General features: G+C 49.7%; 1 protein-coding gene across 2 annotated transcripts in view; it reads left to right on the top strand.

The window, feature by feature from the left end:
- Positions 1 to 19852, top strand: part of suclg2 (succinate-CoA ligase GDP-forming subunit beta) — a 74705-nt gene that overhangs the window by 46468 nt on the left and 8385 nt on the right. Inside the window, exons 8-10 of one of the 2 annotated variants that reach the window (XM_035520439.2) lie at positions 4544 to 4705; positions 6042 to 6184; positions 7656 to 18014. In XM_035520439.2, coding sequence (XP_035376332.1) covers positions 4544 to 4705; positions 6042 to 6184; positions 7656 to 7781 — 431 coding nt within the window. In that variant the 3' untranslated portion in view covers positions 7782 to 18014. Of the gene's footprint in view, positions 1 to 4543; positions 4706 to 6041; positions 6185 to 7655; positions 18015 to 19852 lie in introns of those variants that run through there. The other variant, XM_035520438.2, reaches the window with a different exon arrangement.

Genomic DNA, 19852 nt, shown 5'->3' with positions numbered 1-19852 from the left:
ACAGTAATGTAAGGGACAGTAACAGTGTAGAGACAGTAATGTAAGGGACAGTAACAGTGTAGAGACAGTAATGTAAGGGGACAGTAACAGTGTAGAGACAGTAATGTAAGGGGACAGTAACAGTGTAGAGACAGTAATGTAAGGGGACAGTAACAGTAGAGACAGTAATGTAAGGGACAGTAACAGTGTAGAGACAGTAATGTAAGGGGACAGTAACAGTGTAGAGACAGTAATGTAAGGGGACAGTAACAGTAGAGACAGTAATGTAAGGGACAGTAACAGTGTAGAGACAGTAATGTAAGGGACAGTAACAGTAGAGACAGTAATGTAAGGGGACAGTAACAGTAGAGACAGTAATGTAAGGGGACAGTAACAGTGTAGAGACAATAATGTAAGGGGACAGTAACAGTGTAGAGACAGTAATGTAAGGGACAGTAACAGTGTAGAGACAGTAATGTAAGGGACAGTAACAGTGTAGAGACAGTAATGTAAGGGGACAGTAACAGTGTAGAGACAGTAATGTAAGGGGACAGTAACAGTAGAGACAGTAATGTAAGGGACAGTAACAGTGTAGAGACAGTAATGTAAGGGGACAGTAACAGTGTAGAGACAGTAATGTAAGGGGACAGTAACAGTAGAGACAGTAATGTAAGGGACAGTAACAGTGTAGAGACAGTAATGTAAGGGACAGTAACAGTAGAGACAGTAATGTAAGGGGACAGTAACAGTAGAGACAGTAATGTAAGGGGACAGTAACAGTGTAGAGACAATAATGTAAGGGGACAGTAACAGTGTAGAGACAGTAATGTAAGGGGACAGTAACAGTAGAGACAGTAATGTAAGGGGACAGTAACAGTAGAGACAGTAATGTAAGGGACAGTAACAGTGTAGAGACAGTAATGTAAGGGGACAGTAACATTGTAAAGACAGTAATGTAAGGGACAGTAACAGTGTAGAGACAGTAATGTAAGGGACAGTAACAGTGTAGAGACAGTAATGTAAGGGACAGTAACAGTAGAGACAGTAATGTAAGGGACAGTAACAGTGTAGAGACAGTAATGTAAGGGACAGTAACAGTGTAGAGACAGTAATGTAAGGAGACAGTAACAGTGTAGAGACAGTAATGTAAGGGGACAGTAACAGTGTAGAGACAGTAATGTAAGGGGACAGTAACAGTAGAGACAGTAATGTAAGGGACAGTAACAGTGTAGAGACAGTAATGTAAGGGGACAGTAACAGTGTAGAGACAGTAATGTAAGGGGACAGTAACAGTAGAGACAGTAATGTAAAGGGACAGTAACAGTAGAGACAGTAATGTAAAGGGACAGTAACAGTAGAGACAGTAATGTAAGGGACAGTAACAGTGTAGAGACAGTAATGTAAGGGACAGTAACAGTGTAGAGACAGTAATGTAAGGGGACAGTAACAGTGTAGAGACAGTAATGTAAGGGGACAGTAACAGTGTAGAGACAGTAATGTAAGGGGACAGTAACAGTAGAGACAGTAATGTAAGGGACAGTAACAGTGTAGAGACAGTAATGTAAGGGGACAGTAACAGTGTAGAGACAGTAATGTAAGGGGACAGTAACAGTAGAGACAGTAATGTAAGGGACAGTAACAGTGTAGAGACAGTAATGTAAGGGACAGTAACAGTAGAGACAGTAATGTAAGGGGACAGTAACAGTAGAGACAATAATGTAAGGGGACAGTAACAGTGTAGAGACAATAATGTAAGGGGACAGTAACAGTGTAGAGACAGTAATGTAAGGGGACAGTAACAGTAGAGACAGTAATGTAAGGGGACAGTAACAGTAGAGACAGTAATGTAAGGGGACAGTAACAGTGTAAAGACAGTAATGTAAGGGACAGTAACAGTGTAGAGACAGTAATGTAAGGGACAGTAACAGTAGAGACAGTAATGTAAGGGACAGTAACAGTGTAGAGACAGTAATGTAAGGGGACAGTAACAGTGTAGAGACAGTAATGTAAGGGGACAGTAACAGTGTAAAGACAGTAATGTAAGGGACAGTAACAGTGTAGAGACAGTAATGTAAGGGACAGTAACAGTGTAGAGACAGTAATGTAAGGGACAGTAACAGTAGAGACAGTAATGTAAGGGACAGTAACAGTGTAGAGACAGTAATGTAAGGGACAGTAACAGTAGAGACAGTAATGTAAGGGGACAGTAACAGTAGAGACAGTAATGTAAGGGACAGTAACAGTAGAGACAGTAATGTAAGGGACAGTAACAGTGTAGAGACAGTAATGTAAGGGGACAGTAACAGTAGAGACAGTAATGTAAGGGACAGTAACAGTAGAGACAGTAATGTAAGGGACAGTAACAGTGTAGAGACAGTAATGTAAGGGGACAGTAACAGTGTAGAGACAGTAATGTAAGGGGACAGTAACAGTGTAGAGACAGTAATGTAAGGGGACAGTAACAGTAGAGACAGTAATGTAAGGGACAGTAACAGTGTAGAGACAGTAATGTAAGGGGACAGTAACAGTGTAGAGACAGTAATGTAAGGGGACAGTAACAGTAGAGACAGTAATGTAAAGGGACAGTAACAGTAGAGACAGTAATGTAAAGGGACAGTAACAGTAGAGACAGTAATGTAAGGGACAGTAACAGTAGAGACAGTAATGTAAGGGACAGTAACAGTGTAGAGACAGTAATGTTTGCAGCTTGTGGGCTGAGGAGACGTGATGGACTCATCATGCTAGCAAAGTTATCCGTGACTCTCGAGTCGTTTCTTTGTAGGTGAAGGTGCTGTTTCTCTTTCCTTCTCTTCCGCTGTCTTCTTTCTCTCGTTCTGTCTCTCTTTTCATTCTCAGCTCTCTTCATCTGTTTTGCTCTCCGTCTCCCCAGTCTGTGTTTCAGCCCTACAGAGTTCCACAGTATACCAGTACATGTCCAAAGAGTGAGCAGTGTCTCACACACACACACACACACCTGTAGGTGTTTGGGTTACCTGAGTGATCAAAGTGTTGCTCTCACACACCTTTAGGTGTTTGGGTTACCTGAGATGGTATTCAAGAGTTCAGCAGAGTAGACCTTCACCTTCAGTTAACATCAAAACAAAACACAAACCATCTCCTGTGGTGGTGTGGCATACTCTACAAAGTGATGTCACTGTCACGCCAACACTGGTCACACGACAGCGGTCAGGACATGCAGGCGTGAACGTTTACCTCTGTCTTCCGAGGAGTTGTTCGGAGAGGATAAGTTTGTTGTTTTGTGCTGAGAAATACTGAAGCAGAATTTCTCATCTCTGTACTCTGAGCTGCTGAAATACTTTTACTGTGAGCGATCAGGCTGGTTGAGTGTTTGCTCAGGGAGATGTCGTCTTCTCACAATGGACTCTTAATGTCTCACACCTCATTAAAGTGTGCAGCTAATTCTCTATTAGTTAGTCTACTGCCCTATTCGTGCTCTCTCTCTCTCTCTCTCTCTCAATTCAATTTTCAATTTCAATTCTGTCTCTCATGCTCTGCCGCATGCTCTCAATCTCACACTCTCACTCTCTCTCGCTTTTTTCTCTCTCTCTCTCTCTCTCTCGCTCTGTGACTCTAGAGTGTTAAGTAACTGCAGTGGCTGTGTGTGTGTGTGTGTGTGTGTGGGGGGCCCTTCTTGGTCCCGGGCCCCTGTCCCAGTCAGGTGAGACATTAGCAATCAGGTCTGCAGATGAGATCAGGGAGACCCAAGCGTCGGAGTCCCCGCCATTCATCCTCTGAGCCATGTTGCCGTGGTGATGCATTTATCCCCCCCGTCTCTGCTTAAGTGATTGTATGGAGCTCTGTAGCAGCCATTGTGCTGCACGCGTGGCATCCGGCGTGGGCCAGGACGTGCACATGGATGATGGCGTCCCCGGGTAAAGGCCTGTGAGTGAAAAGGGATTTCATGGGTGAGCCGGAGGAGTCCTTGTCTGGTGGGGCCAGAGTCCCAGAGAGCCTTGTGCGCTGCTCTCTTTAATAGAGCCTTCGGAAGGTGAATTGTGACGCTCTGTCTGTTTTTTTTTTGTAAACAGTTCTGTTGTTGTTGTTTTCGTACAAGAGAGAATTTCAAACCAGAGCTAAAATGTGCGTCTTTTATATGCAGCTCTGGCCAAGGCGAAGGTGTCGTAGTGTTCAGATTTAATTTGCTTTGAATAGTGTCCCACAGTGTGGTGTTAACACCGAGCCCATCATAAATAGTAATATTCCCCTCCTGGGCACTGTCTGAATCCAGCAGCGTGGAGAGGAACGCCCCATCACGGCTCCAGCACAGAGCTCTGAAGAACGGTGAAGACAGCCTCGAGAGCCGCACAGCAACACACAACCCCATTAGCCAGCTTCTCTTTGACGTTACCTTAGCGACGCACCTCGATTACATGTGCATCCACGACTACAGCGCGTACGACTGTGCAGCGTCTGGTTGAAGTGAAGTCCCTTTGGTGGGAACGCCGCCAGGATGATGGAGAGTCTGTCATGGCGTCGAGCGCGGGAAGATTGCGTGTGCTCACCCGTGCACACATCTTCACTCCTCTGTCGTCCTCTGTCCCAGTCGTGTGCTTCGACGCCAAAATCAACTTCGACGACAATGCGGAGTTCCGGCAGAAAACCGTGTTTGCCATGGACGAGACGGACGAGAGCGACCCCATGGAAACGGAGGCAGCAAAGTATGACCTCAAATATATTGGCCTGGACGGCAACATCGCCTGCTTTGGTGAGTGTGTCCTTTTCTTTCGAATGTTTGTCCCATCCTGGTATGTGTGTGCGTGCACCATTGGCCTGTGTAAAAACAAAACAAAGCAGCATTCTCATCTCTTGAAATTTAATCCTGATATTTTGATCCAGGCCAGTCATGAGTTATGTGCCAAGACCCGTTTGACCCCACATCCCACCCCGCTGTGCGGTACTCCGACAGACCTGCCGATTTCCAGCTCTGCTGGCTGAGAGGTTGAACGGTTCCTTCTGACAGAATCAGGTGTCCTCAAAGCTCCAGAAGCTGTGCGATTGATTTCAAGGACGTTATGGATTGCTGGCGGTGCACCAAAGCTTTGGAGGTGTTGGGGGGGAATGGGAGGGCAGGGACTCAGCGGTTGTTGAGGTGTTGGTGTCCAGTTTGATAGTGTCTTGGTAGGTTTTGTTTTTATCTGTTTTTGCTGGACCCTCTGGATTAAATAAGTGGTGTCTGTTCCAGACAAGATCTTAAGCAGATACATTACAGCTCCAGATGGGTCCCTCTAGAAGCGATGGCTTTCAATTAGTGAGAATCCTCGAAGCCACTTCAGATAACCACCTCCAGAAACCCTTCTGTTAACCACCTCCAGAAACCACTTCAGATAACTACCTCCAGAAACCCTTCAGATAACCACCTCCAGAAACCCTTCAGATAACCACCTCCAGAAACCCTTCAGATAACCACCTCCAGAAACCCTTCAGATAACCACCTCCAGAAACCACACACACACACACACTCCCCTCTAGTGACCCAGTAAAAGGACAGCTGTGAATGTGTTCTTCACTGAGCTCAGGAAGCTTCGCTGACTATTCTGACAGGCAAAATGCAGTGTGGGTTTTCCAGTCTCCCGGGAAACACCCTCACACTCGCTACACGCTTGAGTGGTGAGGTCAGCGCAGAGGGCCTGTTACCACGGTGATGACCACCACCCTTGCCAACGCTCGGCATGGAGACACACCTGAATTTTCTGTGCGGTTGCTTTGGTCAGCAGGAACGGTGGCAGTATAGTTTAATCGCTGTAGCATGGGACAAACATCCCGACTGGCAGATGAACACGAGCTATGAGGTGCTGAGGCCGAGGACGTCCTGACTGCTTTAAACTAAAGTTTAAAATCTGAAGTACGAGATTTCTTGTGCTTTGAGAGTTTGAGATCAGCCATTTTCCTCGTGTTTAGTTTTTTAGGGTTTTTTTTTCCCCAGTCTACAGCCACTGCAGGTCCGGCGTGTTCTGTCTGACGTTCTGTCTGTCTGACGAGCTGTCTAAGATCACCACACACTCGATGTCAAGACCTGTCGCGCACTTCTCTGCCCTTTGCAGTTAATGGTGCCGGCCTCGCCATGGCGACATGTGACATCATCGACCTGCATGGCGGGAAACCAGCCAACTTCCTGGACCTGGGGGGAGGGGTAAAGGAGAACCAGGTGTATGCAGCGTTTAAGCTCCTCACAGGTGACCCAAAGGTGAGTGCTCGCCCGCGTCACACACACTCTCCAGGTCGCCTCCGGTGGAGTTTAGCACTTCTCCTCGTCACATGAAGACAGATTCATAACACGGAGAGTAATTAGTCTGAAATGATGCATCTGCAGACATGAAACTTGCATCTGGAGATTAACAGTTTGTTTATAAAGCCTTGATAATTGGTCTTTAACGGGACACCCCCCCCCCCCCCCCCCCCCAACACACACGTTTCTGGTGGGGCTGATTAAGAGCTTTTCTGTTTATTGATGCTCTGGTTTAAGTGGCTGTTTTATAGCTGCACGTTTAACTCCCTTCACACACACATTAGCTCTTCATCACCAGATCCATCGAGTCCATCACTCACGCGTTCCTCGTTTCTGGGGTCATAAACAGCCACGCCTCCAAGCTCATCTGCGCGCACACACACACACACACACACACGGCAGCACTGGAATGCCAGCGAGCGGACCTGGCTGAGACACGGCCGGTCGTGCCCGGCCAGCCCCTGTCAAGAACCTCCCACTCATCTGCTGTGTTGTTCTGCTCAGGTGTCTCAGGTATAAATATTGTAGTTTATCATGTGTGAATTCATCATGGTGTAGGATAAAGTAGAAAAAGTCAAGAGGGCTGGTGTGTGTGTGTGTGTGTGTGTGTGTGTGTGTGTGAGATTAGCTAGTCACCTATGGTAATGCAAAGCACTCAGGGATAGGGCAGACTCCTCTGTAGTCACCATTCTCTCTCTCCCTCCCTCCCTCTCTCCCTCTCTAAAAGGAGTCATTTACATTTCACAGGGTCTGTGCACTGCCACCTCTCCTCTGTGCCAGGAATGTAAATCAGGATATGTAATTATTCCTTCTCTAACGGGATGAAATCTGCATTCGCGTCCCTCGCAACTTTGGCTCCCTCTCTCTACCCCCAACTCTTCAGGCCCTCCGCACTCCGGCTCGGTTCCGCACAGACGTCTAATTAACGCTTTACACACCCGCCGCGAGGGGCCGTGCTGGCAGGCTCCGCGTCTGCCCCCCTCTGCTAGCTCAGTGGGCCGCGATCCGTACACCTCCAGCGCCGTGCTTGCCAACCAGACTCCCCTCCCACCCGCTTCAAAGTGGAAATACAACACTGGCCGAGGGATCTTAAAGGGGAGGATAGAGTGGTTGAGACAAAAGGTAAAGAACAGAAGGAGCGTTGGGGGTGAAAGGTCAACCTGCGGGTCCTGGTCTCCGGCGGTGACGGTTTGGAGAGAAGCTTGCATTTATGACACTGAAGTGGCTCAGTCTTGAAGCCTGGATATGGAGTGTGTGTGTGTGTGTGTGTGTGTGTGTGTGTGTGTGTGTGTGTGTGTGTGTGTGTCCAACACTGCTTTGATCTCCAGTGCTGCTTTTATGCACTATTCTCATTCTCCACAGCTGAATATCTGGTACAGGGGACTCTGTCTCTCTCTCTCTCTCTCTCTCTCTCTCTCTCTCTCTGCAGGAGTTTTTCAGGCTCAGCAGTATAAATGCATTCAGAACTATTAGTTGGTCCTGGCAACATGGAAATCTTTCCGGTCGAAGTCTGAAGAACAGGCTACAGAAGTTCCGAGCTTGTTGGAAGCTTTAGTTGAGTCAGGAATTCAAGCCGAAAGACACTATTTGCAAGTCACCAACAATAACGTGGAACTCCAAACAAACTGGGGAGTATGTTACGAGTGGAGTGCCCTGAAGCACCTTCAGGATTTTAATTGGTGACCTTGGTTCCTGGAGTTTTTGTAAAAGAACATCATCTATCACATGATTAAAGTCAGATCTCTCTCTCTCTCTCTCTCTCTCTCTCTCTCTCTCTCTCTCTCTCTCTCTCTCTTTTATATATATATATATATTTAAAAAAATTCTGTTTCTTTCTTCTTCCATAGAATAGAAAACTACATTTTCAAATATGTTCTTGGCTGTTCCTCAACAACCATAATTCTGGTCTTTCTTTACTGCAGTGTGTGTGTGTGTGTGTGTGTGTGTGTGTGTGTGTGCGCGCACACGCGCGCGCGAGTGTGTGTGTGTTGGGGGCACGCGCGTGTGTTTGGGGGCGGGGGGGGTGTGAGTGAATGAGTGCAGTGCTCTTTCACCACAGTCATTTAAAAAGTTGAATAAGGGAATGAATAAAACATTTTACATTTTCACTCTGACTGCTAGTACAGTTCCGCTTACACTGTTCCACCTGGGGGAGAATTGTCCTACACCTGTGGACTCACCCGATAGAGAGGGAGAGAGGGAGAGATGGAGAATTTCAGAGGTGGACTTGTGTATTGTGTTAGGAGTGTGTGTATCCAGGCAGAGACAGGCAAGACAGAGACAGGTGAGGGACTTGCCAGCCTGAAGTAGTGCATGTTCTCGCTCTCTCTCTTCCACTTTACCCACACATCATTTGTCTTTAAAAGACCTGAGTACCCCAACATTTGTGGACTAATGGTGGCATTAGTCTGACAGTACTCCAATAATGGAGCTCATTTCTGTCACATCTGGCCGTCTGTCCCACAGAGCGTGCTCAGTGGAAGCCTCAAGCCCCGCCCCTTGCCTGTGATTGACAAGGCAGTGTATTATCACAATAGCAATGGAGGAACTTCTGGGGGTTTGGCTTTCTGCATCCAGCTTTGTATATTTACACACCCTCTCCCTCTCTCTCATCCTCTCTCTCCCTCCCTCCCTCCCTCTCTCTCTTTCTCCCTCCCTCCCTCCCTCCCTCCCTCCCTCTCTCTGAGATACAGAATACTTGGCTTTGAAACATCCACTTGTTTTGATGTGTGAAAAGCCTTTGAGGGGAAGCAAAATATAGTTAAAAAAAAAAATACAAACATGACATAGAGAAAATGTTTTTTTGTTTTTTTTTTCCAGACCACCTGTTAGAGACCCCCGTGTTGGTACCCTGATGGTTTTGTCCGTACGGTGTTTGTTTGGGATGTGACCCCTGGTGTTGAAGCCCCGCCCCTTGCCCCGCCCCTAATGATCTCTCAGGCAGGTGCCTTTCGGACCCCAGGCCCACTTCATACAGCATGGTGGGCTGCGTTACACCTGCGTAAAACTGGCATCAACTCTGGGAGATTTTTCCTGTAGCGCAGTCTCACTGCTAAAGCTCTCATGCAGCAGTGAGGAGACTGAGCATCTGGACTTTTCATGGACGGCGGAGTTTGACTTCTGTCACCGTCTCTCTGTTTTTCTGTCTCTGTCCCTCACGCTTCAGTTCAATTCAAATCAGTGATGCTATATTGACATGACAAATATTCACATTTGTATTGCCAAAGCTATGATGAAGAAATTAACATGGTAAACACAAGATATAAAGGAGAACAACAATACTACAACCGCTAACAATAATAGTAATAACAATAATAATATAACTATTATTATTGCTCCTATTATCAATAATAACAATAACAATAATAATAATAATAATAATAATAATATGAAAGTTCTGGTATCTGATAATTGTGGTATCTGATATCTGACACGGTCACTCACTGTCCCTCAGACTGTGGCAGGAGTGAACATACAGCAGTCTTTCTCAGTATCTCTGTGCCTGTCTCTGTGTCTGTCACTGTCTCTGTGTCTCTGTCTCTCTGCGTCGGTTGGCTATGTATTCCAGTATTATCAATTATGAGACACAGTCGATAATGTGTTGGCAGTGTGAGTAAACAGCGTGTATCTGCCTAACACCCGTAAGGAATCGCTCAAATTCCAGAACGTTTAATGAGAAGTGCAGCGCTGAAAGGTTCTAACGTGGGGGGTGGCGAGGAGTGCCATGTCACGGCGCGTTACAGGAGAAGACAAGCTTCTGGAGGCACGGGAGAGCCCTGAACAAGCTCAGGGTGAGCTCACACACCGCCGTGAGCCGAGCGAGCACTCACTCGCTCCGATAATGAGCAAACAGTCCAGGCTCTCCAAAAAACAGCACGAGATTCTATCGGCTGTGCGGCTCGGCTGGTCAATAACGGACTTGTTTAATGAGATAAACACAGAATGACTATCGCTGGAGTTGCAGGGGAACTTTCTGTTTATGCAGCGTGTGCGTGTGTGTTTTCTTTAGAGGTAATTGAGAGACCTTGTGAGGCGTGCTTTCATTATACAGAAGGCTGCGTTAAGCTTAGGCATTCCGCCACTCCGCTGGTGTGTACACATCACTCCTGACCTGCCGCCAGCGCTGATGTGGTACTGGAGGCGCCATTAAGGTGTCTTTAGAGCTTGCTTTTTTCTCGGTTCGTGCGCGCGCACACACACACACACATGCCTGTGTGTGTACACGCGTGCACACACACACACGCATGCATGCTTTGTCCAGTACCCCTCTGAAGTCTTTAAACATCAGTTTAAGACTTTACGGATGTCACTGCAGTTGGGCTGGAGGTTTAATGGGTTATTTAAGCCTAATACACACTCACGCGTGCACACGCGCGCACGCACATGCATGCACACACACACGCGCACGCATACACTCATCTCTTACAAACTACGGAGAGCCGAAGGCGTTTGCACGTGATTAGTTTGTGTAAATAACACCACCATCACACTCGTGAAACTAGTTCATTTGTTCATTTTCCAACCCGTCCACAAAATGTGCTTTAATGTTCCACGGAGAGCGTGGGGCAGAACAGTGGAAATGTTTTTCCGTGCCCTTCCAGGGGGTTCGGCAGAAAACGGCGTCACCAGCCCGCTGGTTCGGAATTCTCCGCACGATCGAACTGTGCGAAGTGCCTCCCCGCCTGAGATGATCCATCCGATTGATCCGTCCGCCGGGACGCCCCCCTCCCCCACCCCACCCCCACATCGTCTCAGCTGGCATTTGACGCTCTTTGTGAAAAAGAAAGAAATAAACAGACAGACGGATAAAAGGACGTCCTTCCCGTGGCCGTCGGCCGGGGCCGGCCGGACCTAAATGCCATGCGGCGGGTGATCGTTTCCACGGATTCCTCACGCAGCCGGACGGCAATGGAGTGACTGAAAGGTGTGGTGTCTAATGGCAGGTCGATGGCCAGGTGGAGGCACCGCGTGCATTGATGGAGCTTCTCTCCTGGGCGTTCGCATCGCCCGCGTACAGCCGAGGACATCGTCCCCCTTCCTCCCTTCTTCTCTCATTCTAGCATTCATTATTTGTTTTCCCGCCTTTTCTATTCTGTCTATCCTTTGTCCAGACACCCCCCCCCCCAGCTGGATGTCTCTCTCTCTCTTTCTCGTTCTCTCTCTCTCTCTCTCATTCTCAGTCTAAGGACACTGGAGCTCGTGGTCCAGAACCCCCCGGTCCGGTCAGGTTGCGGCCCCTTCGAGTCTGGCCGTGGGATGTTTTCCTCCTACCCAGCCTTGCTTCACTACCCCGGTCCTCTGTGCCTTTAAATATTTAAAGCTCGACAGGTTTGCTGAGTCCAAACTTTAGATTCACTTGGCACTTCCCAGGCGTGCATCCTACGCTCGGTCGGCAGAACCTGAAACCCCTGTGCCTTCCGCCGTCCGCATACGTGAGGAGACAGACACTTGCAAGTTAGTCTTGTGGCCTGTGGGAATCAGAACTCTGTGGTACTGAACCGGCCGCTGATTAAAACAGGGAGGAGGGGCTCATGCTCACGTCATTTTGTAATCTTCGCACTCGTGAGACGATTTATTTTTTTTACACGTGCCTAACTTATGGGGGCTTCCACCGAGTCACCGAGAAGCTCTTCAGATTATGGCCTCTCGTTCCGTAATTTAATTGCGCCGACGTTTTGGTCCGCGCTTCCAACAGGCTCGAGGCGCAGGCCGGCTCCGCTCCGATTCCCGTCTGGGAAAAGAGTATCAAAGCTCGCGGCGTAGTTACGGAGCTTGGCTGTCATGTCCACGCCCACCGGACGCGGGATGACGACGGCGATGATGGTATGATACTCCTCTAATGCCAGTGTCCCGTGTTTAAGATTCTGGCTCCGTGCTCCGTCAAGCAGGGCATGTTTTCCTTCCCAGGGACTAGGGGTCGTCATTTTTAATTACAGAAATACCACGCAGACAGAGAAATAAATCTAATAAAGTGTGACCCCCGCTGTGCTCGACGCGGCTCCAAACACACTCGGCGCAGTCTCGGTGATTCTCTCTGGGTCAGATGCTCCCCTGCGAGCTGATCCAGGACCAGCGCGGGAAAGCAGACGTTTCCGTTTCCAGCTTCCTTCTCTCACGCTCATCTCACTGAGGTGATGTGTAGAGGAGACGGGGGAGTTGTGTGATGGCCTGTGGCGGGCGTGCGCTGTGGGTTGACCTCGTGTTGACCTCGTACTGACCTCATGCTGACCCTGCTCGTGCGAGGCTGCACTCCCGTTCGAACGGGCCTGCGGCCACTGCTCTCCCTCTCTCTCTCTCTCTCTCTCTCTCTCTCTCTCTCTCTCTCTCTCTACCTCCCTCCCCCCATCCGTATGGTCATTTCCTCCAGTGTGACATGTGCCCACTCGGTGCGTTATGTGCGTTTTCACTCACTGCTCTGGTGCGTCTCCTCCCTAAAACTGTCATTCCACAGTCGTTGACTTCTGAGAGCTTTATATATGTGTGTGTGTGTGTGTGTGTGTGTGTGTGTGTGCGTGGAGGTATGAGATACGAGGTGACTATAGCTCTTCTCTACTTCATGCTCAGTCCCAGGGCCCATAACTGTCCTCCCATCCTGCATTAATGATGGATGCATCACTACAACCTCCGATGGCTGTTAGCCTGGAATACGTAACCATGACTCAACTGGACATGGAATACTAAACCAGAGACCCAGTGTTCATCACAGTGAAGCACCGGCCCTGTGTGTGTGTGTGTGTGTGTGTGTGTGTGTGTGAGAGAGAGAGTGCAGTATGGCATTGTATTGGCAACGCATTAGAAAGCAGAAACAGTCAGAGGGGGTGACTGTGTTGTGCGTGCATTTTGTGTGATTAATTTGTGTGTGTGTGTCTGTGTGTGTGTGTGTGTGTGTGTGATTAATTGTGTGTATGTGAGTGTGTGTGTGTGTGTGTGTGTGGGTGGTCTTTTCTCGATCCCTCTCTGCGTGTCTCTGTCTCTTCCCTCTGAGCGGTGGGATGTGTGCTTGTGTGTGTGTGTGTGTGTGTGTGTGTGTGTGTGTGTGTGTGTCTCCCCTCTGAGTGGTGGGATTGTGCCATAATTAGGTTGATGAGTTTTGGCACACAGATGAGCAGAGACACATCCATCCCTCTGGGGGCTGGAAAAACCACACATCCCATCTTGTTTGTCCACTTTACCAGGCTGCCAAGACACAGTGGATTAAACCACCAGTAGGATGGCGCTCCTCGGCCTGGCTGGACCACGTACCACGGGGTCCACACACAGCACGTTTACACAACAGGAAGTCTTTATCGCTGTTAATAACCCGAAACATGAAAACAACTCAGTGATGTCATTGACTGTGTGCTGTGAGGGACAATCCTGATGTGTCTCACATGGTTGTTTTTGATGAAGTGAGGTCGTTGTCTGAGCTGAGAGGCGTTTTGGTCACAAACGTGCGTGCCAGTCTTTGATGACGTTGTCACCCTGGTGCTGTAATATGCCACTGCAGCAGTTACAGTATGCAGCGTAGCAATATAATGAAATGTTTTGGCTGTCATGTAGCTTTTGTGTAGCGTGTAAAATTATGTAACACAAAGCCATCATACTGAAGTTAAAATAGCCATAATTATAAGTGTGTATATAAACAGATGAGGAGGTTTGACACATTAAAGGAACTCACTTGCTCTGCATCTTTTCATCTCATAGTCTGTGTGTGTGTGCGCGTGTGCGTGTGTGTGTGTATGTGTGTGTGCAGACACACACACGCGCGCAGGCGCGTGTGCGCGCGTGCGTGTGTGTGTGTGTGTCTGTGCGTGCGTGTCAGCGCACGTGTTTGCCGAGCCATTCCCGGATCCGTACGGAGGTATTCTTGCCGGTGTAATTGGCTTTTCCGAGGTGTGCTTCCCGACGAGGCACTTCTCTGATGGCCAACCCTCTTTACGCCAGTAATGGAAAACCCACCAGGAGCCCACCAAGCCGTTTTCATTAGCCAGCTGCCCATCCGGAACCTTCCGTGCGGAACCTCTCCCGCTGGTCGGCTGACTCGAGGCCCTTCCGCTGAAGAGGAATGTTAAATCCGGATGATGTGATGTCGAGGAGGGGGGAGAGACCCTGAACTTACCACCCCGGACAGGGCGCGAGCATGCCGTGCGGAACCGTAACTGCTGCGTGGTGTTACCCGAGCCAGCCACACCACACGCCAGCGGTCGGCAAAGTTCCGGACCGGCTCTTGGGCACACTGGGAAGCCGGCCACGTTACGACCATACCGGCATGTGTGTGCCTTTCTGTCTGTGCTCCAGCGCGAGAGGTGTTTTGATGATGATCAGTACGGGCCTGACGCGGTCACGGCTCATCAGGGACGCCTGTCCGACAGTCTGTCTGTCTCTGCTGCTGTGGACATGTGGAAGTGAGATGTTGGACCCGCCCTCCTGTGACACTTCTGTCTCTCTCTCCCTCCATCCCTCTCTCTCTCCCTCTTTTCAAGAAACACACATGGACACATGGACCTGTCACTGGCATCAGACCCTGACTTTTGTTATGATGAATACTGCCGTGTGGACAGGCAGAGCTGATCTGAGATCAGCAGTCATCTTCCCATTCACTTAATGCTTGTGGAACCGTATCGGCAGGAAGTGGCATACGTACAACTCTTGGACGGGTGCAGTTTTTCCGGTAACACCCACCATAAACAGGCAGACTCTCGCACTCCCAGCAGGCTGACGTGACCCCAGAGAGTTCTTCTCCGCCGCAAACCTCACAACGGATCTGTCTTGATTTGTGTGTTAAAGCGCGTATTCTCCATGTTTTTCCTGACGGGCCTGGGTTCTGGCCCACAGAGCCGCTGTCAGGTCCTGTCCCGGCCCGGCCCAGGCGCCGGAGACGCCGTCAGAGACACCGTCAGCCTCCTAGACTGATGTTTGACAGAATAATTAGAAAACTGTCTGAGCCTGTAATCAACCGCACTCATCTTTGAGGACGCTTCCATGGACATAGAGAACTGTTCACACCCAGGGGCTGATGGTGTGTGTGTGTGTGTGTGTGTGTCGGGGGGGGGGGGGGGTGTAGTTGATGGGAAAGGAGTGATGTTTACTGTGGCGAAACGCCACTTTTAAAGGCAGAGAATGAATCAAAACCGTCACTGTGGGTTCTTTTACCCTCCCTCTCTCCCTCTCTCTCTCTCCCTCCCTCTCCCTCCCCCTCCCTCCCTCCCTCCCTCTCTCTCTCTCTCTCTCTCTCTCTCTCTCTCTTATGCTTTCTTCTTATCACAGCCTTTCTAGCGTTCCCTCATCCCATCTATCTTTCACTTTTCTCCTGTGCTCTCTTTTCTAATATCGCTTTTCTTTTGCAACCTCTCTCTTCCTTTCTCTGAGCTCCCTGTCCCCCCCCCCCCCCATCTGTCCCCCGTGTCTGTCCCTCGTCTGTCCCCCGTCTGTCCCCCGTCTGTCCCGTGCTCTATAATGCCTGCTGGACATGCTAATGTGTTCAGTGGGCCACGTTTTCTGATTGGAGGCTCCGCTCTCCTGAGTCGGGCCGTTCGTCCGGGTCCTCCCTACCTGACCCAGGCTGCCAGGCCCAATTAACGCCCTTTGACGGGATCCATGCAAATTTGTGCCGGAGCTCTAGAGTCTGCCGTGGTCTTCCCAAGAGCCGTCTGGTCACGGAAAAGACTGCTGTGATGTGGTGAAATTTCTCTCTCTCCACCCAGTCTTTTTATTTGTTCAAATATGTATATACAGTACGCGTACGTACACGTACTGACGTGCGCACAAGGCCCCCCTGCACAGCGGTCCGGTCCGGTCCAGACTGACATATCCAGTCAGTGTCTGTATCCATGTTCAGAGCTTTTAGAAAATTAAATCTTGATTGCATCCATCTGTTCGGCCTGATTTGTGGTTTTCGGGTAATTTAGCAAGTTTCTCCCCAGACTCCACGGAGCTGGAGAATGAGAGAAGGAGAGTGAGCGAGAGTGAGAGAGTGTGAGAGAGAGTGAGAGAGAGGCGGAACCGCAGAGGAGAGCCTGCAATGTTTGCTATTCTATCAATTTTTAAATTACTCAATTAGATTGAGTGAAACTGCAGCAGGAGACAGTCGGTGCATTTCAATATGTGCAGTGATACAGTGATTCCCACAGATGAATAACAAATTAGCGACCTTAAAAAGCCCTGGTTTTTGGGAGTGGGTGCAGCTCCGTATCCAAGCACTGCTCCATCTATCTGGATTACAGTGCAGGGAGGTTATTTCATCCCTGCCAAATTGCCTCTCGCACCGAACAAGAGCAGAAAAGTGAATTATTTAGCCTGGTCCCTCTTTCCCCGCTGATTTTCCACCATCAGGGGCTTTAAATGACACTGTAAACATGGCGCAGAAAATGCGTTTCAAGTTTTCTGACCTCTGAGGCAGATATAGTCATGGCTTCTGTCTCCGCTGTATAGTCTCTGCCTTCAATTATCCAAATGAACCGCAGTTTATCTCAAGGAGAATTACAGCGTGGGACAAGGTTCAGTCGTGAAAACGCTTCACGAAGGAAAGTTTTGTAGACCACACGACAAGGACCGCGATGGTGAAACAGAGGCTGGAGGATCTGAGGTTCTGGTTCTGGATGGGTTCTGCCCTTGGCCGTGTCCCCTGGCCCGCACTCGTTTAGTTTCTCCACGTTTGCCCACCCCGCTGACGCTGTGCGGTCATTAGCGAGCGGCGTTCCCACAGGTAACGTACGCTGTCCAGAATGCCACAGGAAGAGGCGGATCTGCCTCGCCCATGGGGCCACACCCCTCGGACACCTCCCAGGCTCCCGGGATCAGGAGCAAGTACACTAGAAATCATTTGGATAATTGACCTTCTGCACGAATAAATTAGAATAAATTCATTTTGATAGCCCGGGCGCCGCCGGGAGCAGAGTGTCCAGTGGCGGATGTGTTGCTCGGTGCCATTGTGAATTTGTTTGCTTTAACAAAGCGGGCGTGAGGGGCGGGGCTTCAGACTCCCCTGCCACGACAACCACAACTGCCGGTGCCACGCTGTACCCCACTCACACACTGGTACTGGTGTGCCAGTAACGGCCTTTAAATGGCTGACCATTAGCCAGTTGCCCGTCAGCGTTTAGTTTGGCTTTGTGGTGGTATTTTCCACTTCCTGTTTGACGTCTGCGGTCTGAGAACCGGAGAACATTTGGTTTGACGGTAGATTTTAGAATGGATCGGGTCCATGTCGCTCCCGTGTGTGTGTGTGTGCGTGCGTGCACGTGCGTGCGTGTGTGATTGAGACCCCTGTTTTGCCTGTACGCATGCGGTAAAATATTCCGTGATGTCTCTTCACTCACTTTCCCTCATCCAGATTATTCCTATTTCAGTGTGTCTGCTTCCACCTAATCTAGTGTTTGACAGCTCGGCATGCTGGGACGTGTGTGCGCTTGCATGAAACTTTAGCCTTGACTGACACGTGGTGACTCCAGCTCATCCCTCGTCCTCCCCGCCCCCTGCTACGGCTGTCTGCCCGCCTCCCAGGACCTGGGTGCTGTGCTGACCTTGGACTTCAAAGCCAATTTGGTGCAAAGTGAGGAAGAGTCGTCTGTAATCCCGGAACTGTTATGATTCAACCAAGTCGCGCAGCTCCAGACTTCCTGTCCTTAATCCGGAAGCAACCTCTAAAGGACCAGAAAGAACTTTCCATATGTCGCATCAAACACAGAAACACGGAAACAGAGTCGGAGTGGGTCAACTCTGGGGGAAAGGTGGAGAACGTTTTTAGAAAATCCTCATGTTTGTTTCATTTGTATGTCTGATAATTAATACTAATAAACATCTGCACGTGTGTGTGTGTGTTTGTGTTTGTGTGTGTGTGTGTGTGTGTGTGTGTGTGTGTGTGTGAGTGTGTGTGTGTGAGTGTGTGTGTGTGAGTGTGTGTGTGTGAGTGTGTGTGTGTGTGTGTGTGTGTGTGTGTGTGTGAGCGTGTGAGCGTGTGCGCGTGTGTGTGCGTGTGTGTGTTTGTGCGCGCGCTCTCACTCTTCCCTCCTAAAGCCCATTGTGTGACTCTGTATTGTGACTATCAGAGCCTTGCTGTCGTGATGAGGTTTGATTGACAGCTGGCGTGAGAGGACAGCTGTGCTGGCGTGTGATAGGCTGACGGTCGGCAGCTGTCACACGAGAGCGGGAGGCCTGGAGTCGGGTCTGACCGAGGTGGGCGTCACCGGGACCTCCCACCCCGCACACACCTCACCATGCAGCAAAACTGCAAATCCATGTCGGTCCTGATTGGTTTCTTTTCACTAGAGAGAGAAAGAGGGAGGGAGGGAGGGAGGGATGATGGAAAGATGAAAAGATGAGAGCTCAGGGAGGGCTGAGAGGCAGAGAGCCGTGGGCTGAAGAGAGGTGAGATCTCCTCCCTTCTCCTCCCTTCTCCTCCTCTCCTCCCAAAATCCGCCAGCCCAGGCGCAGGGTAGCGAGGGCCGCGCTGGTGGTCCGTGTCCCGTGTAGCCCCCTCACTGCCTCGGATGGAGAGTCCCAGCCGTGTAGAGGGGGACGGTATCCACGTAAACGAACGAGACCTGGAAAAAGAGCTGACCAGACCAAGCACCGTCATCACACGCTCGGGAGCGACTCCGGAAACACCAGAGCCAAATCACGGCGTTTACGTACAGCAGCGTGGACAGATGGATGGGGGGTGAAGGATGTGCGTGTGTTGTTTCTGTTTTTCACACATCGAAGGGAAACTCCTGCACGTCGTCCATCATGGAGTCGGCGGTTTGGCATGGCGGGGTTTCTGCGGGTTTTGGCGAGAGGATTTCTTGACACGATGCTTCGTCTCTATCACTCGAGGCGCGGGGAAGCGAGGGGAGGCATGGGTAGGCGAGGGGAGGCGCGGGGAGGTGAGAGGAGGCGCTGTCATGCTCCAGCAGTCTGGATAATTATTTCCCTCTTATCCCCTTTGGCCAGGACCAATCTCAGTCCCCAATAACTGAGACAGCCAGTCTCTCTCTCTCTCTCTCTCTCTCTCTCTCTCTCTCTCTCTCTGAGTCCCATGCCAGAGACACTGACATGCCAGTGGTTGGAGATTAGCAGGCCTTAAAATAGCCTGTAGGTTTGATGGAGCTAAAAGGAAGCCGATTCTAAAGCAAAGTAGAGTAGCGTTAGCGGTGCGGGCACAAACATCACCTTCCAGCCACACCCAAAGAATACAGTGTGTGTTTTTACATGTGGCTTAGTCTGGCAATCGGACTTGGGCACATGTTGACTGTGTGTGTGGGAGAGAGAATCTGATGTGCTGTGATCCTTGTGAAGAAATCGCACTCACCTTTTTGCTGTCATGTTAATATTTAATGTTAAGAAAGCACTTCACAGGATGCTCCGCTGCCTAATGAAAGAACCACCCCCCCCCCGCAGCCTATACCACTGTGCGAGACCAGCAAAGGGACGCCAGAGAGCAGCCTGTCCACCATCCACAAAATACGTGGGTGGGTGAGTGAGAGACACAGACATGATGGCAGCATTGTATCATCAGGTTTCCTTCCCTGGCATGGACAGAAAAGCGGAATAGCGGTGTTATTATTTGACGTGTTGATATGAAGGGGATGTTGACTCCTCTGCCACCCCACCCCAAAATCTTTGTTCTCAATGAAACCGTGTACATCCGTCCTGACGCCTCCGTCCTAC

This window comes from Electrophorus electricus, chromosome 22 (assembly GCF_041902795.1).
Source record: "Electrophorus electricus isolate QZ-2024a chromosome 22, ASM4190279v1, whole genome shotgun sequence".
NCBI classification, from domain to species: Eukaryota; Metazoa; Chordata; class Actinopteri; order Gymnotiformes; family Gymnotidae; genus Electrophorus; species Electrophorus electricus.
This window is presented reverse-complemented; position numbering and strand designations above follow the sequence as displayed.